The sequence below is a fragment of the Zeus faber genome, assembly GCF_960531495.2.
Source record: "Zeus faber genome assembly, chromosome: 2".
Lineage (NCBI taxonomy): Eukaryota > Metazoa > Chordata > Actinopteri > Zeiformes > Zeidae > Zeus > Zeus faber.
In genome coordinates, this window is record NC_137189.1 from 2,029,193 (window position 1) to 2,056,154 (window position 26,962).

General features: G+C 45.3%; 1 protein-coding gene across 1 annotated transcript in view; it reads left to right on the top strand.

The window, feature by feature from the left end:
* LOC307248118 (radixin) overlaps window positions 1-26,962 on the top strand; it is a 69,315-nt gene that overhangs the window by 5,079 nt on the left and 37,274 nt on the right. Inside the window, exons 3-4 of the mRNA XM_080024373.1 lie at window positions 16,988-17,071; window positions 26,452-26,547. Coding sequence (XP_079880499.1) covers window positions 16,988-17,071; window positions 26,452-26,547 — 180 coding nt within the window. The remainder of the gene's footprint in view (window positions 1-16,987; window positions 17,072-26,451; window positions 26,548-26,962) is intronic.

A 26,962-nucleotide genomic window follows, 5' to 3' on the forward strand; every position in this document is an offset into this window, starting at 1 on the left:
TAATTATTGGTTGCTTTCCTACCACACTTAGAAATCCATGTCTTGTTATGTGTGTCTTGAACCTTTTTTGTGGAAAACGTTTGCATGTTTAAGTACAATTCTAGGGTGCCCTGAAGTAAAATGCACCTTGTACAATCGGTGTACAAGGTGATAACAGAGGGTTAATCAGACAGACTGTGCTGCTGAGATCCCAGCAGGCCAGATTAGCAGCTCTACTGATTAAAGTGTGTCTGTGTTTTGCATGCTGCATGCTTGCCCATGTGTGTTCCTAATGGCCTCTAACAGCAAAGCCCCTCTAAACGGCTTACAGTAACTAAACAGCTGCGCATTTAATAAGAGGGCTGTCTGAGGAAGAACTCATCTTCAGAGCTGAAAATGAGAGGCAGACAAGAGTCGGGGACAGTGAATGGAAAAACATGTTGCACCTAAATACTGTCTAAATGAGGTTTGTAAACAACTTGTCCCCCTCCTGTCCCATTGTCCTCAACTGTTGCCATTGTGTGAGGGATAATGGTCTCTTTACACTACAATAATAATATCCTCTAATTCTCTATTCCGTCCATTTATTAATTGCTCGCCTCTTCTCTCCAGCTAGGCTGTGTCCCGTTGCAGCATTTTTATTTTTTTGAAGTTGTCAAGTCACCGTTCCACTCCACCACTGTGTTGACTTGAAGCTGGATGATGTCAAATGAGGACAGGCCTGCGATAGACACTCCTTCAAGTCCCCTGGGTTTGGCGGAGTGTGTGATTGGCTGTGTCAGAGCACTGGCATGCTGTCCTCCGTCCCCTCCCCCTTTTCTATCTACACAGGGGGGCGGAGAGACAGGATTAACCCACTGTCTGGCCCTTTTCTGACTTGTTTTTGGGCTGAGATGCACTTCTCTGTGCGTTCTCTTGCTATATGCTATAAGATGTTTATATCATTATTTTCATTATTTCTATACATTTTAAAATTCATTCAAATTTTTGGATCAGGTTAGATCCAGAAAACACCCAACTTGGTTCAGATTGTGTCAGTTCTGCAATATCTCCGGGGGGGGGGGGGGCTCTGGGAATGTAATAAATATATTTCTAATCGTCTGTTCTAGAATTTGAAGACCTCTAATTCAGAGTGATGTGCAAGCACTTCAGTTGTTTTACCGTGTCACTGGCAAAGTCTACCACAGTTTGCGCTTGGCAGGTGTTTATTTCGGATCTTGTCGGCTCATCCGAATAATTAATTGTTCGGTCATACTACCTACAGATTATTGGACCATAAAAAATACAGCACAACCGAAAGTATGTTTTCTTTCACATCGGCCAGTAGCCCCCACAAAGACATCAGCAAAGTGACTTTTTCAGAGTTAGCCATTTCGAAAGCGCAGCTCAGCCCTACAAACTTTTATTAACCACTCATTTCACATGCACTTAATGAGGCGACTGCTCCTCAATCCAACGCAAAGTCATGTGAACCGTGAGTGCCATTAGTGCTTAGTACATGCGGGCCACCACATGCACTAAAGCATGCAGTGTCCCGCCTGTTGTTTGGCTTAATATAGTCGGATGTAACTGAGATGTAGTGGTTAATAAGTGGATAGTGGTGGAGCCTAATTTACTGTATGAACTTTTGTAGAAGTAAATAAAGAAAATGTTCTTGGGCTTACCATGAAAGATACCCATATTTGAGAATCAATCTGAACTTGTGGAGATGTGCCCAGTAGGAACACCAATATAAGTTACATTGGTACAGAACCCAGCTATAAACTGAAGCAAGTCATATATATTAAGACTGGAATAATCAGCCCAACATACAAATGGTAAGTCAAGTATACTGCCTGGTCAGCCATACAGTGACTACTCTACCATTACACCTGATAAGTGTCCAATTTCCTTCTTTCCAAACTCCACCCTGAGGCGGGCTGAGAGTAGACCAATCATCATCGGGGGTAATTGTGATGTCACGGTGGGTCCTAAAAACCTGCCATGACTGCAGCACTGACTGATAGAAGGGAGTCAGCCCTGTTAAGTCCATCTCCTCGGTTTGCGGCAGGAACAGCTGCTTGTCATAAGAAAGGCGCCCTGCCCGTCTTGGCAGCACCTTCGCTGTGTCCAGCCAACTCAGTCCAAAACTGTACTGCAGCCTCTGCGCTGTCTGGAGTCGGAATGCCCTGACCCTGGATGTATGTCAATAAGGATGTCAATAAGGCCTTGTCCCCCCCACCTGGACTGGTAGATACAGGGCTCCTGCTCTGATCCAGTGCTGACCAGACCAGAAGAAGTTCACGATGGCCCTCTGGATCTACTCTAGCAGGCCTCTGGGTTAGTCTGTGCCATAGGGTCGAGGCAATCAAGTTATTAGCAACCAGTACCCTCCACCTGTAGGACAACTGGGGTAGCCATTCCACCTGGACAGTCTGGCACACACCTTCTCCACCACCCCCTCCCAGATCTGCATCTGGTACTGCTCCGAGCCTTAAAACCTCCATTCCTCTCTTTTCCTACCTCAGGCCCCCTTGTAAACTGGAAGTTGTTTTCCTCTCCCACCTTCCCACCTGCAAGGCCTTGCTCTTTTCCCAGTTTACCTTAGCAGATGAGGCCTTCTGATACATTTCTAAGCAAACTACTAACCTCTGGACATCATCCTGGTTGGTAATGAAAACATTGACATCGTCTGGGATGACCAGCTGCGGTAGCTCTGGTAGGCAGAGGCCACTCAGCCTGTTTCTTAAAATGTTTTAAAAAGGTTCTATAGCAAGGGAGTAGAGTTGCCCAGAGATGGAACAGCCTGTCTAATCCTCTCTGTACAGGGAGTGGACGGCTCACCCCCCCCCCTTGATCATGCAGAATGCTCTTTTATAAAGGAGCGCTACATATTTAAGAAAACTTAACCCTTTATGGTAGACCTTTTATGGTTGAAAATAAAAAGCCATGGTCCACACGGTCAAAAGCTTTCTCCTGATCAAGGAATAAAATACCAACATCGATGTTATTGAAATTACACAGGTCAAACAAATCCCTCATTAAAACAAATTGTCCTTGATATGCCTGGTATGCAATAAGACTGGTCTTTGAAAATCAACAGCCTCCTCCTTTCAGCCTATTGGCCAGGAATTTTGAGAAGAGTTTGCAGTCCATGCAAAGCAGTGCAACGGGTCTCAAGTTTTTAAGCAAAGCCAAGTCTCCTCTCTTGGGTATGTGAGATAGGGCTGCTCGCTGAGAGGAGACTGGTAGTGCACCAGTCCGCACAGACTCCAGCAGCACCTGGTGTAGATCGTCTCCTATCAGGATCCAGAAATGCATGTAGAACTCTGGAGGCAGACCGTCTATCCCAGGAGCACGCCCAGACGCCAGCTGGCCCACACCAGAGTTGAGCTCCTCCATTCCAGTGGCAGCGTCCAAGGCGTCACCTAACGCTCCCCGACCTCCAGCCGAGGCAGCCCCTGAAGAAGCTCGGCAACACAATCTTGATCACAGTCCTCCGCCCTGTAGAGGGTGGTGTAGAGGCCACCGCATGCTTCCTCATCTCCACTGGGCTAGTGCTCACCCTGCCATCCGGAAGACGGAGACAGGCCATCTGTCTGGACTGCTGAACAGCCTTCTCCAGGTTGAAGAAGTAGGAGCTGGACGCCGATATGGTCCGATATGGTCCATATCCCTGATGCTGAGGTAGTGAGCCCTGAGCATGGCACCCTTTACTCTACTGGAGGAAAGTGCTCAGCTCCTTCTCCTGCAGCCTCCCACCGGCAGGGGTGCTGCCACTAAGGAGGTTTCCCTCAAGGTCCCTGATCTCCTGCTCTAGTGTTTTTATGGCCTCTTTAACCTTGCTGGTGGAGTGAACACAGTGCCGTTGGCAGAAGACAGATTTGTGCTTTGCCTACCTCCCACCACTAACTCAAGGAACTAAAGTCCCCCTTTCAGCTCCTCCAGTTTTCCCAGAATAATTTAAAGCTACTGCTAAAAATGCCGTCTTGCGGCAACTTTACATTAAAATGGCAATAAGAAAAATGCTTCGCGCTGGGTGCAGTGCATAGCTCAAGAGTGACATGGTGATGATCTGTGAAACCTAGTGTGAATGGAACTGTTTAGTAACCTGGAACTGAGTGTGTGTGATATGTAAAGCCTGTCCAGCCGAACTGTCTGTCTGTCGTATGTTTTGTTCTCCATCTGTCCATGAGGTCATGCCAAGCTGTAAGTTCAGACAGACAGGTGGAAGAAACTCTGTGGGGTTCCTCACTGGTCCTATCCAGACTATAGTCCAGGGGCCGGGAACCTTTTTGGCTGGGAGAGCCATAAAAGCCAAATATTTCTAAATGTACCTCCTTGTGAGCCATATAATATTTAATAAAATGGAATGCAGCTTAATGCGTGTATTTTTTAGGTAAGGCATACATTTTTAACGTATAACACATCTCTGAGTACTTAAAAAAGCGCTATATATAATCAGTTTCTCTTTATTCTTAATATGTTGTTATACTGTAGCTAACCAATAATAAATAAAATACTTTTTTACCATTAATGCGACTTCTGGTGCTGCATGGTTTTGCTGATGGCCTTGTAGTCTGGTTTATACGTAGTGAGGTTAAGCTTCATGCAGGCATTGAGGCTTCCATCAGTTAACGTGAGCGTAGGTTGCTCTTAATGTTTCTCAGATGCGAGAAAGACTGCTCATATTCGTATGTAGAGCCAAACATGGTCAATACGGCAATACTCACACGCTGCATTGTGTGGTATGTGACGGGAAGCTCGTTCCAAGTTTTAAGAATCAGCTGGTCTTCAGGTTCAAGTTCAAGAGATTATTTGTTACATACATATAGAATTTTTTTCCATTTCCGTCCACTTGTGTTCAGCTAATTGGTCCGACTCGTGGCAGGGAGTTTTCTTAATGTTTGTCTGTCTTACAGAGGGGATCGGCGCAAGGGCTCGTATGCAGCCCAGCAGTGGAATGCCATTCCTCCCGCGCCCAAGAGGATCATTATTATCCACAATTATTATAATAATCCTCAGTGATATATATAATTGTGGCCTGCGTGCTGCATATTGAAATGAACAATAAAACTCTGGCCATGTTGGCGCACCACGGCCAGAAAGACTACATCTCCCTCCCTAAACCCTTACCTGTGAGCAGAGACTCTCACAAGTGGCGCCGGAGTCTTTGTGCTCCGCAGCTGGTGCTTGACTACGCCCCTTTGTCCGCCACATTTATATTTTGAATTTTATTTTCAAAATTGCAATTTCTCTTACCTGTTTTACTTTACAATGCCACAGAATAATTATTTATTACTTGTTAATTATGATGAAAATTGTCTGCGAGCCATATACTGTCATCGAAAGAGTCATAATTGGCTCGCGAGCCATAGGTTCCCGACCCCTGCTATAGTCCAATATACAGTTCCAGTCCCCACCCATCGCAATGTAGTCACTCTGATCCCCCCCGTTGCAACATTTCCTTAGATTTTTTTTTTAAAAGCTACACCCTCTGCGAGCCTAGATCGGGAGCATATACATTAATGAAACAGAAGTTAGAACCCCCTGCCTCCACCCTGACCATCTGAGCTCTACCTGTTTCTATCTCGCTTCTATCGGTGCTGGCCAGAACCCCATTTGACCCTTTTGAATGGAGGATCGCTGTCCCTGCACTGAAATTGGTTCAATGGCTGAGCGACAGCTCCCCCCCCACCACAAGGCCCAGTCTACCTTGATGGCTGCGTCACTGTGTTTCTTGCAGAAATATCACGTCTAACTTCTTTTGCTGAATCAATTCCGCAATCAGAGCTCTCTTCTGCTGCTGTCTCCCACCATTGATATTTAAAGAGCAAACCCTGAGCTTGTGCATGGGAGTATGTGTGGGAGAGAAAGGGGAAACAGTTGAGAGAACCAACAAAAGGAGAGAAATAACCCTGTGAAACACAGCCATTCAAGTACCTAATTATGTTTGGATCTTCTCATTCCCTTTCCACTGTTTGCCTGCAGGTTCGCTTTCCTGAGAGCTGTCACTTAAACAGATTTCCTAAACGGGGTGTCTAGAAACCCATCTATTTTATCTGAGGTATACAGGTCTTCATTTGGGGCCTGGGAGTCTGTCACTGACATGCCTTCTGAGTCTTGTCACTGACATGCAATCCCAGTCAGATCCTAATTCATTATTATCATTAGTCCGTCACATTAACATTCCTCCTCCGCCAGTCCGCTCTCTAGGGCCGGATCCTCAGCCCACTCCCTGCCACCAGAGCCGGCTCCCTTAGCTGGCTCCTCGCCCCTTGAGCTGGGCCCCTCAGCCTGCTTCCCGCAACCGGCCCCCCCAGCCCGCTCCCTGCCACCGGAGCCGAGCACTGCTGCGGCCCCTACTGCAGCGCTCCCTCCAGTCCCGCCACCGACAGGCTCCTTGGGTTGGTCCGGGCCGGGTAGTGCCAGCGGCGTAGAGACAGTCTGTCCACTCGTACCCTCCCCCGCGGCCAGATCGGGTGCCCGCACGCCGGGATCCGCTCAAGCAGGCTTTCAAATGATCATCAGTCATGTTGGAACGGTATTTGGACTTAGCCTTTTCCCACATGAAGAATATTAACTTGCATAAATAGGTAGAGCCGAATAATGCAGTCAAGGAGGTATCACATTTCCTCATGTTTAGGTACTTTTCCTCTGTGAGTAAGTTCCAAAACTGTCCATGAGACCTGGACTTCAGCTGAATGTCAGCCTGTAGTGTCAACTCATCCTCCACTGCAGACGAGTTCAGGTGAAACAGTGTTGCAATTTTTGATGCAAGTGAATTAACCTCAATATCTTCCCTAAATGAGTAACACATACGTGTAGCAATTGGCTCGGTTAAAGCAAAGTCTTGAAACCGTTTGTCAAAGTCTGACAGACAATTTTCAATCTGCTCTGTGTAGCGTGTACGCTGTCAAGTTGCGCACACGCCTTCCCTTGGGTCCAGCTCTAATGTGAGGTTTTGAAAGTTCCCCAAATCATGGCGCTGCAGCTTTGAGGGCAGAAGTGGCATTTTTCGTTTGAAAGCATTAACTGAACTGATCATGTTGACCACGGTTTTGTCTTTTCCTTGCAGCTCTAAATTAAGCTCATTCAACATGTTGGTCAGATCAGTTAAAAAAATATATTATAATTTTGAATGGCACGTGATCTACCCGCACTACCTTTGCGATCTGCCGGTCGATCGCCATTGACTTATTGGGCACCCCTGGCATAGACCGTATAGTAACCATCCCCATGTTTTATCCTAAATGCATCATGAACATCTCCCTCTTCAGAGACTGGATGTGCTTCAGTTTATCATCCTTACATCCCAGGCTCACTGTGCGGAACCCGCTCGCCATCATCCTGAAGCGCTGCAGCTCTCGCTCCAGAACCTCATGGGGGACAAACGGGGGGACCCCCGACACCGTAACCCGGGTGGAGGGCACGGTCACTTGGAGATGCACACGATTAATAAAGACACCGTTCTCGATCAGCTGGGAGACGAAGCGCTCCTCCTTTACAAATAACACCACAGATTTATTCAGCCTATAGCCAAAGGACAGATTACAATGTCCGATCTGCTCCCCCAGGGCCAGCAGAACCTCCTCCACACTCACAGCGGGGTCCGGCGCAACCCTCATTCCATGACGGAGCGAGAGAGAAGGCGACTGGCGAGACGCCATCCGCCAAACAAATCCCGCGCAAAACCAAAGCTCACAATAAATTGATAAATGACTAAACTGAGCCATAAACAACAACCATCTACAGAACAAAATGCACAAAAAATATGAAATAAGATTTTTCTCTCTCTCTCTCTCTCTCTCTCTCTCTCTCTTTGTGTGAGAAAGAGCTTTTCTAGTTATTCAGATCCTTAGTGTATTTCCTCAGCAGTTAGATTTTATGCAAATTGGCATTTGTCATGATGAGACATTCTGGTAAATTACTGTATTGACCTTAATATAAGACAGGTTTTTTTTTTCCTGGAAATAAGTCAGGGGAAAAAGTGGTGTCATCTTCTATTCAGGGTTTAGACTTTTAAATGTTAATATACGGTAGAATAATAAAACGTGCTTGAGGAGGAGGTTTCAGGTTTCAATCTGTTTCTGCACACATACCCTACAACTGTCAAAAAACGCCGACACACTGTCCTCGTCCAATCCACCACTCACTCTCCATTGCTGTCGTAGGTCACTGGGAATCCGAAATTCTCCCACGCAGTTGATTTAAAAGAAGCAAGCAGATCTTCTAGCTTGTCGGACTCATTTGCACTCGCCTGTGTGTGTGTGTGTGTGTGTGTGTGTGTGTGTGTGTGTGTGTGTGTGTGTGTGTGTGTGTGTGTGTGTGTGTGTGTGTGTGTGTGTGTGTGTGTGTGTGTGTGTGTGTGTGTGTGTGGTTGCGCGGGGGCTGCTTGGAGGGGAAGCCTGGCTGCTGGGCTTCTGGATGGTCCTGGCGATGCCTGTTGGGCAGACAAGCAAACTGCCAGCGGTTACCTGTGGTGGTTGCTGCACTGCTTCTCCCCTGGTGCTCCGCTGGACCCCCTAGGTGCAGCTGCTACCAGTCGGGAGAGGGTTTGTGCTGGGGCTGCCCGTTGGACTGCTGGTGGCTCCAGGGCATCTTCGACGGTCCTTCTGTGTCCCTTCCCCGTGCCGGAGAGTCCCTGCTCTGGTGTTATCAACCCCCACGACAGGGGGTTGATAACACCAGTTTATTGTAGAGATAAGGCTTGGTGGAATTATCCAGGAGCAGATGGAACATGTCATGACAGGGCTCCTATCCTGATTGAGTGTGTGGTTGGGGTTTTTATACCCGATGCTCGTTAGCCCAACTAACAAGCTATAGCTATTGCTTCTGACTTTTTTTTTTTAATAGTCATTTGTATCATAGCCTTCCAGTCTACAACTTTTACACAAGGATACAGTATTTGTCTCTAATTGCCGCAGTACACATTTGAGTCACTACGAGGCAGACTGTAGTCTGCCTAGTAGTACCACTGAACTACTGCGGTCTGCCTCGAATTCTCACTCAGAGGTGAGAATTCCTCTCTGTAGAGGGGGAATCAAATATCCAGTTTACTATCATATGGTTTATGATTATATGGCATATACCGTTTCTCCTATAGAGGCTCAAATGCAGAAATTTGTTGTGATATTTCAAAATTATTTTAAGTAAAATAACAATTATTTTAGATAGTTAAAAACCCCTCATTTTTAAATCAAAAGGCCGAAGACTAGAAACTATAATTTCCCACACTTTGCCACTTTAAAAAGAGGCTAGTAAAACTTTAAAACTAGTCACTTTAATTTATCAAGTATTGCATACCTGTTTTGCAGTAGTATACTGCAGTGTTTGTCTTACAACACTGTCTATCTTACCTTTCAGTATGACACTGCATTGTTGTGGCCCACAGCTATTTAATATGTCCACTATCAAGTTGACTCAGCATTATTGTCTGCATTTTATTTTGTCTTTCTTTTAGGTAAAAAGTTATATATTACTTATACAGTGGTACCTCAACTTACCACTGTAATTCATTCTATAAGAATGGTCGTATGTTAAAACAGTCGTATGTCGAAGCAATTTTTCCCATATACAACACGCTCATATTTTTCTATGATTTCCTTCTCAGTTTCAATGGGAGTCATTGCCTTTTTCTTTTTCCCATCATCTTCCTCTTAGGACTCATCATAAAGGGTGAAAATAAACAAAATACACAGCACAAACACAGTAAATATGAAAAAAATATCAATAAGCCACGAACTACGTTCACACATGATGTAGGTCGCGCGCTGACTGACTGCTGACTGGCCGCCGACACGCCAACTGCAAATTTCCATGCTCCTATCTTGGAGCGGTCGGTCGCAAGTCAATAACAATTTTCACGATTATTGCTACTCGTATCTTGGATTAGTCGTAAGAAGATGCAGTTGTAAGTCGAGGTACCACTGTACTACACTGCTTCTTTCCATTTTAGATTTTTAAATGTTGTTTAAAAATTAACTGTTTAAATACTATTTAAATTCTGTTTTTAAATACTGTTCTATTTTGATCACTACTATACCCTTATTTTACGTATTATGTAAAGTTGAGTTAGCGCTGAGACTAAGAAGCTCATTACTGGTAATAATGATTGCATTGTTATCAAGTATTTGACAATAAAATTTAAACTATAATAAGTTGGACTTAGTTTGAGTGCTCTCATTACAAAGCTATTGAACTTTGTAATTTAAAAAAATTAGATGTTAATAATTAGATAATGTAGATTAAAATAAATCATTAAGACCTGTTCTCATTCATATGACAAAAAACAATTGCACTTTGAAAGATGACCTCTGGTCAGGGTTCAAAGGACAATATCTCAGGTAATGAGTCAGGGTTAGGGGTGAAAATCTGAAATCTCTCTGGAATGTGATGGTGTTTTTTGTGAAGTTAGCCAGACACACTGCAATTTAATAAATGGGCGTGTTTACAGCCAAAATTAAACACGCCCTTTCGGGACACATGAGAAGGAGGTGGGATTCCAGGCGAATGGCAAACCGGCTGGGAAGTGCATGGTGGTTGGCTGGAAACTGACTGGATCTTGGTTGCAATTCAGCTGTCAGCCGTGTGTGTGTGTGTGTGTGTGTGTGTGTGTGTGTGTGTGTGTGTGTGTGTGTGTGTGTGTGTGTGTGTGTGTGTGTGTGTGTGTGTGTGTGTGTGTGTGTGTGTGTGTGTGTGTGTGTGTGTGTGTGTGTGTGTGTGTGTTGACGGTTGTTGAGTGGTCGCGCCACAGGGGTTGGTAGGGCAGCTTTAAGCTGTAGGTGGGTTTGTCTAGGCACAGTAAGAAGGTTACGACAGTAAGTCATCATTACATCATCTAATCCTTCTAGTGTTTTGGGACCCGTGTTCATGGGCTCGCAATGCAGGATCTCATACGGTAATAATCCTGTGGAGGGGTTTGTGCGGCTGCGCATAGCGGTTAGCACTAATGGTGGACACGTCACCCAGTCCATGCCTGTGTCTTCCATTGCTTTAGTTTGTTTTTTTTAATGTGCCATTTGCATGTTCTACCATTCCGCCGCTCTAGGTGTGGTAGGTAGGCCGCTAATTGTTTGAGGGCCCCATTTACAAAATGTGTTATCTGAGGAGATTTTCCGGGGAATCCTCCACCTAGGAATCTCCGTAATCAGTGCCTTAGCTACTGCTGCCGCATTGGCCTTGGCTGTCGGGAATACTTCTACCCATTTTGAAAATAAGTCAATCACTACTAGGCGATGTTATTTACCTTTGCATGGGTTGAGGGTGATGAAGTCCATCAAGGTGGTCGAACAGTGCATCCGGGACTGGTGTCATGGACGACACTATTGGTTGGCTGTGACCAATGTTGGTAGTGGTACAAATTAAACATTTTTTACAAAAACTTGGAGATTAATTTGTAAATCCCCCTCCCGTTATATCCCAATGCTTCTGTAGTTCTCTCACCATTCCCTCTTGTGACATGTGGTCCTTCCTATGTGTCAATGTTGCATAATAAGGGTATAAACATTTTGGGAGGAAGGGGTTACCATTTTGTTTCTACTGTTTCTACTGTGCATGACGTTGACCTGTTCTTTGTTTAGTATTGGGTTACCATCTTGATTTCAAAAAGCCCCTTAACTTCCACAATGCACTAAAGTCGTGAACAACCCCGCAAGTGTGTTGGTGTAGACAGTAAGAGTGTATTGTCTGTTTGGGTTTGGTAAACCCAATGTTGGCGCTGTGCTGAGGGCCCTTTTCAGGTCCTCAGACTCTGCGTCGTCAGTCCATTCTACTTTGTCTTGACCCCTCAGGTCATGACCGTGGGTCAGTCTTGCATAGTCAGTTATCCAGCTCCTGCAGTAGCAGGTGCACCCTAGAAATGACATTAGCTGTTTTTTTTGTTCGAGGGTGAAGTATTTTTAGAATTGCCTCCACTCTCTCGGGGCCTATTTCCTTCCCTTTTTCCAAGACGACATGACCTGGATATATCACTTCTGCGCAGGCTATTTGTAGTTTTGATTTGCTTATTTCTTTGCCATTTTTTGCAAGATATTTTAGCAATAATACAGTGTCTGCCTTGCAGGCTTGCTGGTTGGGGGAGCAGATTAATAAATTGTCGACATATTGGATTAATGTGCTGCCATATTTGAACGTAAAACCATCAAGGTTTTCGCCGAATGACTGAATACTGAATACTGAATACTGAATACTGCGGGGGACTCCGCCTACCCCTGGGGAATGCGGATCCAGGTATAACGTTTACCTTTAAATGTGAACGCAAACCACTGCTGTGATGTCTCTTCTCCACTGGTATACTAAAGAATGCCAAATCTGAATCATAGTAAACACCTTCGCATGCCGGCTACTTGGGCTAGTATGGTAGTGGGATTGCGGACCCCCAGGGCGCGACAATGAACAGCATCATTTACCCCCCTTAGGTTCTGTACAAAACGCCCATTCACCCCATCTGCCTTTCGGACTGGGAGTTTGGGTGCGTTACATGGGTAAGCGGGACATTGTATCACAATTCCTCTTTCTAACAACGAGTCAAAAAGGGGTGCAATGTCGATCTCAGCCTCCCTTTTTAGAGGGTACTGAGGTTTGCATGGCCTGTACGAAGATTTTGGGTGTATCTGTAGTGGGGTGGCTCCAGCCATTAGGCCCACATTGTTTTTGTCCTGAGCCCACAGGTGCTCTGGCACCGAGGCCAGGAGCACCTCTTGAGCTTCTGTCAACACGCACTGTGGCGGAGTCGTAATCTTGTTTGTTTGGCACCGGGTGTACAGCTCCGCGGACAAGGAACACCCAGTTCATAGGTTCTCGGTAGACCCGGCCCCTGGGTGACCACAAAGGTCCTCCTGGGGTTGTGGCCTCCCAATCCCCCATTCCGTCCAGGCGATCCATCTCCCCAGATCCTCCTAATCCTCGGCAGGATCTTTTTGTAACGATACGTGGGGCATGCGTCGTGGTATATCGAAAAAACAAACTCTTCCTCATCCAATCCTACACTTGCCGTCACTTGTGTCTCATCCCAATAGAGATATTTAGCCCTAGCCAGGGTTGTCTCTTTCCCTTTCTCAAAGTATTTACGCTCAATCTCCGGGTCAGCTTTTGCAGCTAAAATTGCTGTTACATGTAAATCTTCTGCGGGCATGACATCTCCTCCGGGACACTCTATGAGCATGTCGTAATAATTCTGTCGTAACTGACCATGGACCATCCATTTCTAAATCCCAGGAATAATACAACTTGTTGTATGGACTCGTATGGACGAGTGTTTCACTCGCCGGCCAGGGCCCTCCCCATCCTCCGTGAAAGGCTCCACCGTCCACTGTCCCTCCGGCCCCGATGGTAGAAATAGTCTGTCCATTCAGGGCCGGGACGGGTGTCAGTTCAGACAGCCATATGACAGAATGCCCGCCCCAGAATCTACCAAAATCTTTTAACTTTTCGGGTCAGATATCTGGAGTTAAGAGATCCAACGCCAATTGTCGGCAGGATTGCCATTGTGGTGGAAATTCTAGCCACTCAGTTGCGTGGGGTGAGATAGTTCAGGTTATGCAGAGAATACAACTGTCACTTAGTCTAAGTTTATTGCATAGAATATCGATCAGCAGGGAGCACTTCAAAAGTCACAAAGAAAAGTAAAGAGCAACTCCCCCTAACCAGCCGGCTGGGGGGGGGGCTTTATCACATCGGTCACATGGACTATTAATGTCACAAAGGCAGTTGCTGAGGGTGTAGTCATATACACAGGTCACAAAGGCAGTTGTAATTGTTTCAGCAGTTTCAACATATTTCATCATCTCGGCGTGTGTTAGGGGGTATGCTGAGTGAACCCAGGTGCAGAGAACAAGGCAGAGGCGAGGTGGCAAAAATAGTGGTTTACTCAAAACAAGTACAAAAAACTGGGCAAAAACAACTAAGAAGTCTCGGGAGCGTGGAACAAGAGCGTTGTCATGAGGTTAGACAAACTCAAGACTGAGCCCCCGAGGACACAAACGACAGGGTCTAAATAGGGACGACCAAACGAGACACAGGTGAAACATATCATCTAATGAGGCAGGGTAATCAGGAACAGAAATAGGTGAAGCAGAGCAACCTTGAAAAGGCAGTACTGACGGCATCTAGTGGCTGATGCTGGTAGGACCCGGGCGAACCCTGACAGCGTGCGTGCGTGCGTGCGTGCGTGCGAAGAAAACAGTTGGATGTTCGTATACAATATTGCCAAAGTGTCAAATAATGAGGTAAACTAATGACAAAGTTATTGCTGTGAACAAAACACTCAGGCTTCTGAATGCTCGGTTTCCAACGTTTTTTTCTATTCTTCATGAGCTGACGTCAGCTTGTCATCGATTTCTTTATGGTCGTCTGCTCCATTGGATTCTGTTGCCTAGTCTCATGTAATATTAGACACCTCTCGCGTGAGCATTACGTAATGTATCCGTAACAGTCATCTAAGTGGGAACAGACTCCATACTGAACTTTTCCGTAAAGCAGGCTATGTGGGAATGACTACTTACTGCCTTTGCCGGATATTTTTCATCCCATTTTTTATCCAGAAATGTCACGGATTCCATGTGGGAAAGAGGCTTATAATTATACTAATCCTTATCTACTGTATTTATACCAGAGATTTTCTTAAAATTGAGTCAGTACTTTCTAGAAAGGGTTTGACCTCAGGCCCATTGATTAGTCAAACCCCCCCTACTACCCTGCTTTTTTTTTTGGTGTGCTGTCAGCATGCTGGGCATACAACAGAGTATTTGTATGCAATTTGCATCCAGGACAGAGTTAGTCTGCAAGAGGAGTTCAAGTTGTCAACCTGCAATGCAACTCTTTATTAATTTTTAAATCATCAAGACTCATCATCAAGGCTACAATAACTCTGTTCTGTGGTTGCCCTGTAGAATGACAAGAGCACAGTTTTGGTTATGGAGAGCCACCACCAAACTCCCTCGGAGAAGTGTACATGACTTATCCCCATTGGTACTGGTGTAGAAGGTATTATGTTGCGGCGCCTCCAGGCACAACAAGGGGCCCCGAAGCCCCTGAATTCCACAGACCCGCGGACAATCCCCGGCTGCAAGAGATCCTCGGGTACCCCTCCCTGCGGCCTGAGACTCCCGGGTCCCTCATGCTCCTCGCGCCCAGCCCGAGGAGCATGACCACATCCCAGGGAGCACGAGGAGGCCCTGCGCCCCAGGGGCACACACATACAACCAACCCCCGGGCGCAGGTCCCGGCACAGAACCCGGGCCACGGGCGCAAGGAACATCCCCACGGTGACAGACCGACACCCCGCCCCAGCACCCGGGGCGCCCGCTGTCCTTCCTCCGGGGCCACAGCCAGGAGCAGTGGGCAGCAAACGTGGACGCGCCCGGGGACCAGGTGATAAGTGTCCATCGCTGGTCAGACGATGAAGTGTGCATGTTTTTGAGGGGGGTCCTTACTGACGTGAGGTGGGGGAAACCCCATGTGAGCACGGGGAGAACATGCAAACTCCACACAGAAAGGCTCCTATTTGGGAGATAACCCGCCGGAGAACGGTGCCAACAGCGTCCAAGGCGGGAATCGAACCCAGGACCTTCTTGCTGTGAGGCAGCAGTGCAATGCACTGCACCAACGTGCCCATCGAAGCCCCGCCGCAGAAGCAAAACACCAACAGCCACCCCCCACACCCCAACCCACACCCCCAACGACAGGCAGTCCCCCCCAGGGGCCCCAGAAGGCACTCGGCGGTGCTCTCCGCAGCCCTGCCAGGTCGCAGCACATCACAAGCCAGGCCACCAGGCGCAAGCCGTCAGGACTCCCGCCAGGCCGGGAGGAGGGGCCCACCCGACCGCCCCCACACCAATCCGCCAGCGACCGGCCACCCCGGAAAACCCCAGTGCTCAATGTGTGCTGTTGGTAACTGCAGTTAAATTTGCGGGGCTGGGAGTACGAGTCCTTAGGCAAGTCTAACTCAAATCACTCGCACCAGTCAAACCCAAATCACCCCCCCCCCTACTATCCTGATTTGCATTTGCATAGCTCACAGGCATTTTCAGTCTCCCCTGGACTAGGGACTGGGGGGCACAACTGCCATGCTTTAGAAATTTTAACCCCATGTAAATTCCTGGCAGTTCGTGGTAGTTTTCTGTGCTGCCTACAAATTCCCCTGAACAGTTGTTAACCTACATTTCCATGGCATTTGACAATAATCCCAGTAATGCAGTGTAGCTTCCCCTATCTGTTGCTTAAACTCCCTCCTCTGCAGGACACTGGCAAATAATTTTGCGTAGCAGTCTACCAAGCATGTAACTGAATCTCTCTACCCCAGTGGAGAGCTGTGAGGGCCGAGTGGCATTGGATCTACTCCCACTTGATAACATTTTTTTTTTTCTTGGAAGTCAAGTGTTGGACTTGGTTGCCCCAGTTCGGATGAACCATATTATTGCCGTGTGTCAGTAGCGTAGGCAGCCACATTTTTTGACACAGACTTTCATAGCAGATCAAAAGTTGGACAACATACATACAATGAATGTGTAAATTACTAATTTGTCTCTGTATGCTGTAAATACTTTTACAGTGTATATTACACTGTCAGAAACTGACCTTGCAATCAGAGGGGCATAGCTGCTAAAAGGCAGTCTTGATACATTGGCATTGTACTGTAATGCCAACATTTATGCTGATAGTATTGAAGCCATTTCTCACTTCTGGGCCACTCAGAACGTGCCACGTGCCACAAGCAGTTTCACTAGCAATGCCTAAGTACTGTTGGAAACTGTTGTTGAAATGGTGTGCTGGTTATCAGCAGATTACAAACGAACCACTGTGTGACTTGAAATCTGTTACTTGTACTTACTGAAGACTTTATTGACGAAACTTATGAACAAACAGTTGTAACAGTTCCAACTAATAGTCAGCAGTTTACAACTACTGACTATTAGTTGGAAAAAAAAAGTCCCTTTTTACTAAAGCACCTGCTACAAATCTGTAAAGATTTGACCGTGGACGGGTATGTGTCCCTGAAAGAGCTCCATTTCTTTCATGTCTTTTCTAGATCAATGTGCGAGTGACCACCATGGACGCAGAGCTGGAGTTTGCCATCCAACCCAGTACGACAGGCAAGCAGCTTTTTGACCAGGTAAACACCAACTGTACATATTATAGCAGTGGTTCCCAAACTTTTGACAGTCCCGTACCCCTTCAGACATTCAACCTCCAGCCGCAGTACCCCCTGTAGCACCAGGGTCAGCGCATTCTGATGTTGTTTTTTCCATGTTTATTTTGTTTAACAAAATAAATAACCTATTGAAAGAAATAGGCAACTAGATTCAAGATTCAAGATTCAAGATTTTTATTTGTCACATACATATACATACTTCCATACATATATGCAGTGAAATGTAATGTAATGAAATGTAACTAGTCTTGCCATCTGTGTCTAAAAATAAATAATTGTCCTTATTGGAGAAACATAAAATGACGTGTTCCTTATTTTATGGTTCAAGTTTTTTCTTATAGTTTAATGGTTTAAGGGACATTTTTCTTAAAAAACAAAACAAAAAAAAGCCTAAGCATGAACAATAAGGATGCAGTGGTCGGGGCATCCATTTTGTAAGGATCATCGCAATTGATTGTGCATTAGCCCTATTGGCTTTCGCCCGTCCCTATACATTTGCATAAAGTTGAAGTCAACCACCAAACTCGCGTACTCTCTAAGCAACCATACGCTTCGCTGCAGTCACAGCGATAGATGCACACTCTGCACAATTTGTAATTTTCCAGGTGAATTGTTAATTTTATAAATTGTAAAAAAAAAATTCACTACACGACTTTTAAAGTGGTCAATGTACTCACGCTACACAACTTTCTTTCTTGTGATTGGAAATCTAGGAAGTTGTTTGGTTTGCACACTACATGACTGATCGGTTAGAGGGGGTCACACATTACAAGATCTTTCACCAGGAGGAATCCCAGATGAGTCTGTCTGGTCTCCAAACTGCGTTTTGTCACGGAAACACACGTGATAAGTGATACGACGCGATACCATGCGCATGACAGGATTTGTTTTTTCTTCCTAAATTGATGTCCGCAAGAAACGAGTGGTCCAAGTTGTTTGTGCGCTGATTTGGAATGAAAAAAATATTAAATTGATTATATTAAATATTACACATAACATAATTTATGGACATCTATGTTTTGATTTCTTTGTATGTGTGGATTACTTGGGTTGTTACCGACATCAGGTAAAAGATTTCATGTCAATAGCCCCATCAGAAATATATATACTGAGAAAAATGTTGACGTGTTCAATACTTGTTTCCCCCGGTGTGTGTCTGTCTGTCTGTCTGTCTGTCTGAGATTATTTGTCACATACACATAAGATCATACATATATGTGTGTGTGTATATATGTTCAAGTTCAAGAGATTATTTGTCACATACACATAAGATCATACGTGTGTGTGTGTGTGTGTGTGTGTGTGTGTGTGTGTGTGTGTGTGTGTGTGTGTATACGTCTATGTATGTGTGTGTGTATATGTGACCCACTGCAGACTTAAGGTACATTTGGTGGCTTTTGACTTTTTTTCCCTTATCACTTGAAAGTGAAGAATCAGAGCTTCAAAACAAGGTGTCACTTGTGCAAATCAAGCATATATTTTCAAAGCTATGACTTAATGACAAGGGTGTGGCAAACTGTGATTCTGAGATAACCTTCAAAGTTTTCCCCACACTTGGCTTCATTCAGCCAGCTCCCAGAATGCAAATGGTTGGAGGACCAACACAGCCTGGCTACTTGTGACATTGCTACTTGACACCCTGCTGAATGGGGCAATCTCTGCATTGTGTTGATTAGCGTCATTGACACACATCTGTTGTTTAAAAAAAAAAGCTTTTATTTAACAGTAAGAATATACATCACATCTTCCACGTCATTTGAAAGTGACGAATCAGAGCTTCAAAACAAGGTGGCACCTGTTCAAATCAAACAAATATTTTTTAAGCTATGACTTGTGAATGACAAGGGTGCGGCAAACTGTGTTTCTGAGATAATGACCCAGCGTCATCGACACACATCTTTGTTTTTAAAAAAGCTTTTATTTAACAGTAAGAATATACATGTTTTATAAAAGTGGGATTATTTAGAAGTTTAAAAGTCCGGACAACACAACAAAATGTACAGTCTGTCAATAATATTAGTCTTTGTATATCAACCTCGGTGTGTCATTAAATATATAAATGTGCGTATGCCAAATTTCTTCAAAGTTCATGGAGTTATGTGGGCTAACCCTAACCCTACCCCAGCTACACTCTGGGAGCCTGTTTGGGGCTGCCTCTTTTCATTTTCTTTTCACCCCTGGCTGCATTTGCATGTAAACTTGTCCATTGTTACTTCTTCATAATCTGCATCACCAACCTCAACAGACTAACTCACGTCATCAACATCTTCCGTTGTTAAACGGGTGTACCGTTTGTCTCCTCCAGTGGTTCTTGAAAATATTCTGAGATTGCGGGTTTTGCTGCGGGAGGGGCTGTGTGTGTGTACACACATTTTTTTGGCTTTGTGACCTGGTGCCACACGTTGTGGCTGCCTGCACAGGCGCTCCACGTTGATTATGCACATTTTAGTGTTTTTATCCGTTTTATATCACTATGTCCACCAAAAAGTCATTGGCATTGATCTCAAATGGCCGCGATGCACTCATGTATATAAAAATTTCCCTGAAAGATCAACTTTGGGACTTTTTATCCGCGGCTCCAGAGTGGCCCCCAGAGATTTTACACATCAACGCTTTCGACAACAACAATGGAGCCGCTGTTCCACAGCTGGGCCCATGGAGGATGCGCCGCGGTTAACGTGGCGGCATTCGGATCAGAAAGAGGACACAACCTTGCCGTCCACCTCTGCCAAGCATCATTCTTGCTAATATCCAGTCCCTGGAGAACAAGATGGATGACCTTCGAGCGAGGATTACATTGCAACGGGATATGAGAAACTGTTGCGTCCTCTGCCTGACGGAGACATGGCTGAACCCGCTGGTGCGGGATGAAGCCATTCATCCAGCTGAGTCCTTCTCCATTATCCGCACCGACAGATCAGGGGAGTCGGGGAAATCCAAGGGTGAAGGCGTCTGCCTCATGATAAACAGTCGCTGATGTAACCCCATCAACACCAAGACTCTCTTCCGCTCCTGCTCGCTGAGCCTCATGATAAACAGTCGCTGGTGTAACCCCAACAACACCAAGACTCTCTTCCGCTCCTGCTCGCTGAACCTGGAAGAGCTGACCATTTCATGCCGTCCATTCTACCTTTCCCAGGAATTCAGCACATAATCACATACATCGTCATAATCACAGCCGTTTATATTCCTCCGCAAGCAGAAGACTATTGGACCTATATGGGTCCAATATGATGTGTAGTGCAGACTTCGGAACTAACATCCCGAAGTGGCTGTGGTGGTTGCTGGGGACTTTAACAGGGCGAACCTTAAAAAAGTTCTGCCTGATTTCCATTAACATATCAAGTGTGCCACCAGGGGAGATAGAACTTTGGACCACTGTTACACACCGTTCAAGAACGGATACAAGACCGTCTTGCTCCCTGCTTTCGGGAAATCGGATCATTCAGCTATCTTGTTGTTTCCTGTTCACAAGCCTTGCATAGCGTGTAGAGCGTTAGTGATGAGGGATGTAAATCGGTGGTTGGACCAATCAGAGACGGCGCTTCAGGACGCTCTTACTGACGCAGATAGGGACATGTTCCAATCAAGTTCCAGTGACATCAGCTAATTTACGGAAGTAGCTACGACCTTCATAGCCACGTTAGCGGACAGCATCGTTCCCATGGTGAAAGTTCGGATATTTCCAAACCAGAAACCGTGGGTCGATAAATCCATCCACGGTCCTCTGAATGCTCGCAGGGCCGCTTACAGCGACGGTCTTGTATCTGAAAATATGGACAATTACAAAGTGGCGTCATACAATCTGTGGAGGGCGGTGAAGGACGCTAAACGGACGTACAGGGACAGAGTGGAGCGACAGATGGAGAATTGGGACACCAGACGCTTGTGGCAGGGGTTGCGGATTATTACAAATTACAACAGCAGCTCCTCCCCAGCCACGAGTGTGGACACCTCCCTAGCCAACGAACGGAACTCCTTTTATGTGGTTTGAGTCTGGCAACAACACTGCTAGCTCGCCAGCTCATTGGAATTACACCGCTGGGGATGAGCGAGCACTCTTGTGTCCGAGCATAATGTCAGGAGGGCTCTGATGCGTGAGAACACCAGGAAATCTGCGGGCCCAGATGGCATATCCGGGTGAGTACTAAAGACCTGTGCTAACCAGCTGGCCCCAGTGTTCACAAGTATATTCAACTCCTCCCTGGCCGAGTCGGTGGTCCCATCCTGCTTCAAGAGGACCAGCTTCATTCCTGTCCCGAGGATCGCCTCTCCAGCCTGCCTGAATGACTACTGTCATTGAGAACACCGAGGCCCTCACCTCGGTGGTCATGAAGTGCTTCAAGAGGCTGATTAAGGATTACATCTGCGCCTCCCTTCCCCGCACCTTGGACCCGCTGCAGTTTGCGTACCGGCCAAACAGATCCACGGACGACGTGGTCTCTCAGGTACTCCACACCACGCCCATGCACCTTGATGGCCGGAAAGAGGCCTATGTGAGATTGCTGTTCATCGACTATAGTTCAGCTTTCAATACCATAGTCCCCACCAGACTGGGTGTCAAGCTGTGGGAGCTAGGACTGAGCGCTGTGTGCCTGGATCCTGGACTTCCTCTCAGCCCGGCCACAGGTGGTTAGGGTGGGGAGGCACATGTCCAGCTCCCTCACCCTGAACACAGGATCCCCCCAGGGCTGCGTCCTCAGCCCCTACTGTACTCCCTTTACACACATGACTGTGTGGCCAGGTCCAGCTCCAAAGCCATCAAGTTTGCTGACGAGACCGTCGTGATGGGCCTGATCAAGGATGACGATGACAAGGCCTACCGCAAGGAGGTGGCTGACCTGTCACTCTGGTGCCAGGACAACAGCCTCCTCCTGAATGTCAGCAAAACTAAGGAGCAGATTGTGGACTTAAAGAGGGGATAACAACCAAGGACGCACACGCAGTTGGGATTAATGGGGCTTCTGTCCACAGGGTGAGCAGCTTCAAGTACCTGAGAGTCCACTTCACAGAGGATTTATCATGGACTACACACACAGACACTCTGGCGAGAAAGGCGTCTTTACCACCTCAGGCAGCTGAAGAAATTCAGGGCCTTGGTGAGGATCCTCAAGTCCTTCTAGTCTGGAGCAGCGGAGAGCATCCTGACAGGCAACTCACTGCATGTTTGGGAACTGTACTGCTCAGGACAGGTGGGCACTGCATAAGGTGGTGCGTTCAGCCCAACGTACCACTGGAACTACCCTCCCCTCCCTTTAGGACTTATACACAAGGAGGTGTAGTAGCAGAGGCTGCAGGATCATGAAGGATCCTCATCGCCCCAACAATGGACTGTTCCAGCTGCTGCTGTCGGGCAAGCGCCTCCACAGCCACACAGTGAGGACAGAGAGACTTGGACAGAGTTTTTTTCCCGCAGGCCATAAGGACTGTCAATGCTGAACTCAATGAGTCGCTCACATAGGCACCACTGCTTTACTGTACTGTATGTAGCGTACTGTACTAAGTTACTTATCACTGTTCTGGGTTACTGCATACTACACTGTATTGCTGCTCTGTTCGGTGTTACTGTATTGCTGTATTATGTTCGGTTAAGACAGTGTTTCTCAAATAGTGGGGCGCGCCCCCCTAGGGGGGCTTGGAGCGATGCCAGGGGGGGCGCTGTAACCCCGGAGAACATGCTTTTTTTTTTTTTTTTGCCGCAGGTAGGGGTTTTTTGCACCGAACAAGAGCACAGCTGGAGAGCAGGAGATACGAAGGAGATACGAAGTGCAGATAACAAACCCTTAAGAGACACCATGGAAAAATATATAACAGGGATGAAAAGAAAGGCGGAGAGAGACGGAGATAATGAGACAAATGTAAGTCTCCCGAAAGCTAAGACGAGGAAATATGACGAAGCGTATGTAGCGCTTGGCTTCACTGTGACTACGGTGGGAGACGAGGAAAGACCGGTATGTTTACTGTGTTTAAAAAAAGTTGGCAGCGGACAGCATGAAGCCAAATAAATTAAGGCGTCACTTAAAGACATTACACCCCAATCACGCTGATAAGCTGCTTGAGTTTTTTCAGCGAAAACGTGCCGAATATTGCCAACAATCGTCCCGCTTTGTGAATGCCACTTCAGTAAACCAGCGAGCACTGTTAGCATCATATAAGGTGGCGTACCAAATTGCTCAGTGCAAAAAACCCCACTCCATAGCAAAGGAGCTGATACTGCCTGCAGCATTAGACATGGTCTCTGTCATGCTGGATGACGCAAGTGCTGCATAAATAAAAACTATCCCTCTGTCCAATGACACTGTCGCCAGACGTATAAATGACATTGCTAACAATGTTAAAGAACAGCTGGTAGATAAACTCAAAGATAAATGTTTTGCCTTACAGTTCGATGAAGCAACTGACAGCAAAAAAGACTGTTTGTTTATCGCTTATGTACGTTTTGACATGACAAACTCCCTGTGTGAGGATCTACTTTTTTGTAAATATGTCAGAGATAGAGCCACAGCTGAAGAGCTATTCAAAATGCTGGACTGCTTCCTGACTGAGAAAGGGCTAAAGTGGGAGTACTGCATTGGTGTTTGCAGTGATGGTGCACAGACCATGGCAGGGATGAGAAAAGGACTTGGGGCGCTCATCAAGAAGGCCTCACCTAATGCTGAGTGGATACACTGTGTTATACACAGAGAAGCACTGGCATCAAGGCACCTTTCCTCTGAATTAAGTGAGGTTATGACTGACATTGTAGGTGTAGTCAATTTTATAAAGACCAGACCACTAAAAATAAGAGTCTTCTTTGCTATATGTAAGGAGATGGGAGCTGAGCATCAAGCTGTGCAGTTTCACAGTGAGGCAAGGTGGCTGTCACGAGGAAAAGTCTTGTCCCGAGTTTTTGAGCTCAGAGAGCAGATAAGAATGTTTTTGGAGCAGGAACACAAGTATGACCTCGCAGAAAAATTTAGTGATGAGAACTTGCTGGCAAAACTGGCCTACCTGAGTGACATATTTGGAAAGCTAAATGAACTAAATCTACAGCTTCAAGGGAAAGATAAACACCTCCCTCACAGACAAGAACAGCTCTTTCACTCGAAAGGTTGCAATGTGGGGCAGGCGACTTGAAGTAAATACTGATTCTTTGAGAACCTGCATGAATTTGTTGACACTACTGACTATGATGCCACCTCAGTGATTCCATATATTAAGGAGCATATTTCATCACTGATGGGATTCTTTAAAAAAGTACTTCCCTGAAAACAGTTCCCAATATGACTGGGTGAGAGATACTTTCAATGCAACAGCTCCAACTGGTTTCAGCTCTGTAGAGGAGGACCAGTTCATTGATATGAAGTCTGACTCCACATTGAGACTGAGGTTCACATCACAGACACTGAGTGAATTCTGGCTGTGTAGAGAGGCAGTATCCACTCTTAGGGCAGAGGGCCATGGGCATTCTTCTTCCTTTTGCAACATCTTATCTTTGTGAGACTGGCTTCTCTGCTGTTGCTGCACTGAAGACCAAGTACAGGTCCCAGCTAAACATTGAGCAAGAGCTGAGAGATGCAATATCATGCTTCAAACCCGCTTCGAAAAGCTGTGCACTGCAAAATGTGCTCATTAGAGCCATTAATCCTGACTTCCTCATTTTGATAAAAAAAAATCAGCACAAATTGTTTTATTCGTTTTTGTTTTATAGGTCAAAGTGTTTTATATATTGTGCTCCTGAGTTAATGTTGCTGTTAAATTTGAATTTATTATTATTTATTGATTATATTTAATTTTATTTTTCAGTATCAAATGGTCAAAAAATGTTAACAGTTTAAATAAGGATTTAATTTTTTTTTTAATTTCAGGGAAATTTATGCACTTTAAGTCTTTTCTGTTACAGATTAAAAAACAATGTTAATAAAGTTATTCTTTGTTGTAAGTTGATATATTTCTTTCTTTTTTCTTTTTTTGTTTTCTTTAATGTTAATAAGGATACAATGTTATGCAGAGGTGACTTATAACAATTTTATAGACAAATGATACTATTTACAGTCGCGGCAGAGAGTTGGCGGGGTGCAAAATGTTTACTTCTTCCGAGGGTTAGGGTTAGGGTTTTCTGTTTGTAACAGAAAATAATTGAGAAGCTCTGGGTTAAGAAACCATTGTGCATAATCTCCGGGTGCGTTCCAAAGACATTTCACTGCATATATGTATGAACGTATGTATATGTAGATGACAAATAAACTGTGTGTGTGTGCATGTGCGTGTGTGTGTGTGTGTGAAGAAATTGCCTAGTTGAAGCTCAAATGCTGTATGATAGTACCTACAAAGAAAAGTTTTGAGTGGCTTCTAACTTGTTATGTGAAACCTCACCTTTGTATCTTCTCAAAACCTCAGATTGGTTAAACCACTTTTTAAATCAGGTATGGTTTGAGATGATACTTAATGAGTCACATTGTTTTGTATTTTGTGTAACAGCTTTTCATCTTACCAGCATTTCTCACTCCCCACATATGAGAAATCAATAAGAATTACTTGATTGTCTCTTGCTGTTGATGTTGGCTAGAACCGTGGGGTAAATAACATAGACAAACACTTTGTATTAATTAAGGTTGCACTGTTAACTAAACTGAATCAAATACAAACATATACCATTCAGCAGATCACGTTTGACTTCGTTCTGTGCTATACCCAGTTCTTATCCAAATCAGAAAGTAGATTTTGATGGTTGTAGCTCCAGTTCTTGATTGTTTGTTTTTAGGCGTTTTTGTGCCGAACAGTTCAGGAGACTCCCTGAGGGGAGCGAGGAATGGGTAGGTCCCCCTAGAACTAAATACCGTCAGGCTTTTTTTCTGGTTGTATCCGCACTTCAGTGGAGCTCTGAAGTGACGTCATCCAACGAGGTTTCAGCGTGGGTTCCGAGTTGTATTTATTCGGTAACGTTCACTGATTTCACCTTTATAAAATGTTAAAAAAAAAAAATAAATAAAACGTTATGTGAGAAATAACCAATCCAGTTTCTGGATATTCACTCATATTAGATCTACAAGACTCTTCACCCAGAGTGATGCAACTCGACAGGGCAAACTCAGTCCGAGGGACCGCCAAGGGGCCTTGCACTTACGTCTGAACCTAGCACCATGCACTTACGTCACTGAAGGTTGCTCTTGTGCCGATTAGTCCCTGCCCTGGAGTAGGAGCTAAAACATTTTTCTAAACTGAAGTTAAAGAAAACTACGGATGTTCCTAGTTCCTGCAGTGCGGACCCAAAAAAGGGACAGTTCCTCATAAAAATTCTTAAAGCTATGAAAAGGTTCCTGTAGGTGCGAAAACAGCTTTTTTTTTGTTTTTCCTCCCAGGTGGTGAAGACAGTGGGACTGCGGGAGGTCTGGTTCTTTGGCCTGCAGTACACGGACAGTAAGGGCTACATCACTTGGCTCAAACTCAACAAGAAGGTCTGTCTGTTTTTCCACCTCCTTTAATTGCCCAACCAGTGGAAACATCACTTACCTTCACTCTTTAATTTCCTGTCAGCTCGTTTGCCTTTTGCTGTCTAACTGTTCAGTCTTCATGCATCTGTTCAACAATATTAAAAGATCCTTAATTTTACATACAATATATAAGGCCTTAAAAAGTTAAAGTTTAACAAAAAATTGAAGTCTTGAATTTAAATTCATGAGGTTAGGGTTAATTCCAATATCAACATTTTGTCAGATTTTTTTTTTTTAACCATATCTTTTTTTTTTTTTTTTTTTTTGCCAAATGTATTCAAGTTCAACTGCATCAGTCCACCTTTCTGATGTTTTAAAATCCTAAACCACCCACCTAACCTTAAACCGCTACGTGTACCTGTTCTAGATTAACCCTATA